This window comes from Martes martes, assembly GCF_963455335.1.
Source record: "Martes martes genome assembly, chromosome: 2".
Classification (NCBI taxonomy): Eukaryota; Metazoa; Chordata; class Mammalia; order Carnivora; family Mustelidae; genus Martes; species Martes martes.
The window spans coordinates 62,944,305-62,950,304 of NC_137889.1; the positions used below are offsets into that span (position 1 = coordinate 62,944,305).

The window sequence follows — 6,000 nt, forward strand, 5'->3', positions numbered from 1 at the left end:
TGATGCTAGCTGCGATCGTTCAATTATTTGCCATTCTAAGCACTCTTCATCAATGTGGCTGCAAATAATCAAAAGTTGGCTAGACACACACAATGGCAGTGTTTATACTGACGAGGATACACATAGCCTACTTCCTGTTCCAGTCTGACAGGATATCCTTGGGAGACATCTGAAGCTCCATACATCCATCCCGGTACCATGAATTTATCATACACACAATTTAAAAACAAACCGGTACAAGAAGTGATGCTTCCACCGTGAGAACTCAAGTGACTAAATCCCTCCCTCAGATGAACAACTTGTGAATGTCAAGGCTCCACAAGACAAGCGACTTCTCCTTTGGAAAGACTGCCCTCACACAAAAAAAACAAAACTTATGATTCAAATTTTCCACATGCACATTCCTTCAGAATCTGATTGGATTTGAATTAAAAAAAAAAAAAAGCATTTGCAGGAAATGCTTTGATTATGTCTGAATGACAATATTCTTTACAGTTCTTATATGACAAGAAATTACAGAACAGGATAAGTGGGAAAGGCTTAAATTCTGCACAAATAAATAATAAAAATGCTAACATAAAAGTGTATAGTGTGATAAATTAGGGCAGAGTAGTTACTGTATACAAAAGTCCATTTGTGATGGGAGGCAGCAGGAGGGTGGGCTCTCCCTTGTCCACTGTTTCAAAAGCAGCGGGTTTTTTTCTCCCCCTATGTTCAGTGATGCCATGCACTCCATGACAAAGATGCTTTGATCTTCTCCCATTAAATATGTCTCGTATGGACCTAGCCTGCACTTGGTAAGAAAAAAAAAAAGATCATTTATATGAAAGGGAGGAGTACTGCACGTCTCTAAGATTATTCATTACCTTTCAAAAATGAAGCTATTTGTGAAGTCTTTGTATAATACATACATGAAAGCCCACTACACTGCTTACTTAAAGTATTTTCTTGTGCTCCTGCTTTTTTATTCCTGCCTCAGATCAGACGGGAAGCCCAACCGAATAAAGCAGTGAAGAAGACATGGCAATTTACAGTAAAAAAAGGAAAAAAAAAAAAAGAAAAAAAAAAAAAAACAACTTACACGATGGTTGAAATAAAAGATTCCGTACCTGAATTGGAGGGTTTAGAAACTCTTCCCTTAGGAACTGGGAGTAACAATAACTCCAAGGACTGTGGCGGTGGTGGCGGAGGCGGTGGGGGCGGTGGCGGAGGGGGCGGGGTGACTTTTTCTTGCTTCTTCTCGGAAGGCGGTGGCGGTAGAGGGTCCTCAGGCACCAGTGACGATTTCTCAGCCAGAAGACTCCCCGCAGCCCTTGCGGCCACCTCTTTCAGAAGGGCGGCCGAGGAGGTCATGGAAGCCAGGGAAAGGAAGGAGCTGGCGGGAGGTGGGTGCTCCTGACCAGGAGTCAAGCTTCTCTCACTGACTTTCTTGGATAAGGCTGCCAAGGTGGAGCTGGCAGACTGGGAGCTAAAAGGGGAGGAGAAGGACTCGAACCGCATGGTCTCCTCAGTCCTGGTGAGAGATTTGTCCTGCAGAACGGCATTGGCTGCAGCTTTCAGTTTTAGGATGGCTGAATCCGGGGACAAGCCGCAGGTGGTGGTTGAGTTGGACAACCACTTACCTTGATTCCATATAAAACGGTTACTTGGAGTGTATTGGTCATTCTGTTCCTGCTTCTCAGCCAACTTCCTGGCAAGAACACTGAGCTGTTGGGCATGGTGGGACGGTGGGGAAAAGGAGAGATTCGAGCCCACGTTTACCGGGGACTCCACCCTGCCATTGGCCGTGGCTGTGGCATCAAGTTTGAGGGAGCCGGCCTCCAGCAGCCGCCTCAGGTTGCTGCTCAAGGGCTTCGTGGAGCCTGGGGGGTCATCTTCACACAAAGAAGACACGCCAGGGGAGAGGTGGTCTTGACACTGCAGTGAGTCTCGCAGGACCTCACCATCAAGTCCCACCAGCTCCAACGTGTGACTGCTGGGGGTCGCGCTGCCCAAGGAGGTGTCGGGGGAAGTGGACTGCTCCCGGATCCGGTCCTCCAGAGACAACTTATAGTTCTCCTGGACTTCTCCATAGGATGCTTCTGACGGAGTCTCTGAAGAGTTTCCATACCAGTGCTCTCCTTCACTGAGCTCTCCCTCCGCCTCTTCCAGCCTACTAACATCTGGGGGAATTAAGAAGATCAGGTTTACTCTCCAGTGAGCACCGAGCAAGTCTGAAGACATTCAGATGGAGTTGCTGACATGCCTCCTCCCCACCCCCCTCATCCCCCCACCCCGCCAAGAACCACAAGAAAGACAGCAACGACCTTACTAGAATGTCAGGTGCTGAGTCAGACAGTCTTGGCATTCGCCTGAAAGAAGGTAAAATACTAAACAGGCAAAGGTAAAAACACACCCACCTACGAAACATATTCATCTTTCTATAATTACAGCAGACAAGCTGAAATGGAGGGGGGGTGGGGAGAAAAATGCATCTGGTAAAAAAGGAACTGCATGGAGGCTGCTATTCTCAGTGGTGGGGGAAACGGAAAGAAGCTTGCTCCCTTGTAAAAAAACACCAGCATGATCTCTTGAGTGTCCCATCACAATTAGAGAGGCAGCCTGGCAGGGTGGGAAAATGTTGTCTGTGAGGTACAAGACACTGGGAAGCCGATTCCCCACTTTCTGATTCCATGACCTCAGGCAAGTCGCTTAGCTGGTTCGACAGAAGACGCAACTGATTTTTTTTTTTTGAGAAGTTCATCCAAAAATGTAAATAATACCTGCTGTTATATATTGCAACTTCACCCAGTTGTTAGGAAGTTTAAACCATAAAGCACGTGACTGTGATCTGCAGATCCTCAAGTTCTCTACAAAAATCAGACCACGTTAGCAAACACCATTCACATTACTGATTCCTTAAAGTGACGACGTTGCCCACGTTATGCACATTACTTCTTTGAGAGTCCTGGCTTGCAATTACCAACATGCCTGCCATCCTGACACAGGCAATGATTAGGAATTTGTTCCCTTATTCCCTTCAATGATCTACCCACCACGACGACCACTCTTACTGCCCCTCAAGCCCTGCTCAGTCAGGACTTCCTGTCATGCCAAGAGCACCGGGAGGTCTGTCATTTTTCTACCTTTGCTCAAGATAGTCCTCCTATCAGGCATGTCCCTCTTTTCCCCAGAAAACCTATTTATCCTTCAACTTCCTACCTCAAAAGTTTCTTCCTTGTGATTCTCTACGAACTCTCAAAATAAATCTCTCCTTCTCATTCATTCATTTACTTATTCAACAAATAATTGTGAAGTACCTACAGCATGCCAGGCATTGTTCTAGATCATTCTAGATTGGACCACATTGAACAAAACAAAGATTCAGGCTTCTTGAAGCTCACATCGCAGTGGAAGAAGATACATGCCACACAAAACTTAAAAACTAGTAAGTCATAGAGTAAGCCAGAGCGTGGTGAGTGCTATGGAAAAAGATACACGGCAGGACAAGGAGGTTTGGGGGTAATGAGGAGGAGGTGAGTTTCAATCTTAAATGAGGTGCTCAGAATGGGGCTTCATGGAGGTGGGGACATCCAAGCAAAGATGGAAGAAGTGAGCAATCGTTCCGGCAGCTGTTCTACCTCTGGGAGAACGTTCCAGGCACAGGGAGTCTCTGTAAAGTCCCTGATGTGGGGACATGCCGGGTGTGTTCGTGACACAGCAAGGGGGCCAGTGTGGGCTAAGTGGAACGTAAGGGTCAGAGCAGCAGGAGAGGAAGTCAGAGAAATACCATGAGAAAGAAAGAGGGATGGGGGAGAGTGAGGGTGGATGGGAGCGCGCAGAGGCAGCAAGGCCAAGCAGACCCGTGCAACGCCGTAAACCGCTGAGAGATCTTTTGCATCTGGTGAAACTGGGAACTACAGAGGGCTTTGATACGATGTGACTTACATTTTCAAAGGCCTCTTCTGGCTGCTGTGTGGAAAAGAGGCTGTAGGCACAAGGGTGGAAGCAGGAAGACCAGCTACGAGGCTGGAACCCAGGGGAAGGACAGCGTGACGTTCAGCTCAAGGTGACTGCCAGCGGTGAGAAGCAGCCAGACTCTGTGCATCTTCTGAATGCAGAGCCCACATTCCCGTGTTTTGTTTCTATTGATTCTGTATCATTCTAAATTACCTGTCTATTATCAGGGCATCTTCTAGAAGGTAAGTGGTGGTGTTCCTTGGAGGCAGATATGAGCTGTATCACCCACACATCCCTCACTGTGGCTAGCACAATGCCTGGACCCAGGAGAGTTCAATGAACGTTCAGGGACTGAGCCCAAACTCCCCATTGTGCCAAGTTTTGCTCTATAACATGCTGTTTCTTTTCTGAACAGAAGTAGCTAGAACTAGTAATGCATGAGCTACAAGCTAATACATTGATCTTCTCATGCTATTTAGAGAAGAAATGTCACAAATGACAAATTCTCTTTCCCTAAGCTAAAGTTCTGCAACTCCTTCCTGAGATTCTTTATTAAATTATCAAGAAAATGTAAAATATCAAATGGAATTTGCTGGGAAAAGGCAGATAAAATTGAATTTTCTCTGTTAAAAACAGTCTGGTTCCTTGTGATTTGCCACATTTCCTTCTTCCCACTCGATTTCAACATTTTTCATCTTTGCTCAAACCGGCAGGACCCTGAACTACTCGTCTCCCAGTGGCTTCCCGAAGAGATGCTTTTTACCAAACACCAAGCAGCCAACATCAATTTCAACAATAGGGCTAATTTCAAGTTCCTTTGGCAAACCACCTTTCCTGATTTCAGTTTAAATATCCCATCCTTCAGAAAAATCACATGGGAACTGTCCTGTAAATAGTAGGAAAAGTAAAGGATTTAAAAATCACTACACTAAAAACAGGTGACTATCTCCTCCAAGAGTCTCTTTCTCTGATCTTTATTGACAACCACTAAAAGAACATAGGAAAATAAATGATTCAAAAGTAAATAGTTCTGGGTTATAGTTTTGTCACATGAGAGTAGCTCTAGATAGTCAAGACTGGTCTAGAACCAATGTGGTAAGTGCCGGAGAACAAAGTACATAAAGCCAGGGTTTTTAGAACCACAAAAAATCATAACCACTTGGCCAACCAAGGCTTGTCATTTTACTGAGACTGTTAAATACTCTGAGGGGTTACCTGCTGGGAACAAAGACACATGGCTACCTACTGCTAATACCAGAACCAAGAACCCAAATCTCACAACACCTGGCCAGTGCTTCTCTGCACAGCCCCACTAAGCCATCTGCCAGATGCCCCTGAATGGCAACTTCTAGCGAACTTGGAGCAGCTGCCCTCCCACCCCAGTCATCCATCCTTCCACTCTCTTGAAACAGAGGGGACCAAGAGAATTCCCATAGATAAGGACAGTATTCAGTCCTTATCTTGAGATACACCATTAAGAGGTAAGTATCCATTATTCCCATACTCTAATCTCTCCATTCCCTCCCTGCAGCTTCTTTGTTGCCCTGGTCAAAAATTGATTCAAATGCCTCAGGGATTCAGCAGGTCTACCGGCAAAGCCCCAAAGACAAAGCTTAAGTTCCTACCCCTGCCACAGCCTCAGTGAGCAAGAACATTCCCCTTCCAAATGTTCTGAGGCGGTGAGCGCATCAAAAGCTGGAGTTGTCCATTCAGGCTCTAATCCTATCAAGCAGTGATAAGGAGATCCCAACCTCTTGAAGGATACAAACAGCTGATACCTACATTTCCGGCAACTTTCCCAATTCTTTCAAAACAGAAGCTCCAAACAAGCAAACAAAGCATTTCTTTAAACAGACCAGTTTCCGTCCTCTAAAATTTTACCTGGATATTTCTCAACCATCGAATCCTCGGTTCTTTGCAGACATGGCCGAGACACACTCTTCTGGACTGCAAGGAAACTCGGGTCCATTTAAAACTGATAATACTCTATTAATCGCCTTTCTGAAGACGCTGCTACTAAAACTGAGGTTATTCAAGTAATAAATGACCAAATAATGTTAA

General features: G+C 45.5%; 1 protein-coding gene across 1 annotated transcript in view; it reads right to left on the reverse strand.

The window, feature by feature from the left end:
* The window catches only part of ZNF827 (zinc finger protein 827), a gene marked incomplete at its 5' end in the record, with an annotated part of 134,412 nt that extends 132,189 nt beyond the window's left edge, over positions 1–2,223 (reverse strand). The window contains one exon of the mRNA XM_080796313.1: positions 1,110–2,223. Within this exon, the coding sequence (XP_080652439.1) occupies positions 1,110–2,223 (1,114 nt within the window). The remainder of the gene's footprint in view (positions 1–1,109) is intronic.
* Positions 2,224–6,000: the final 3,777 nt, after the last annotated feature.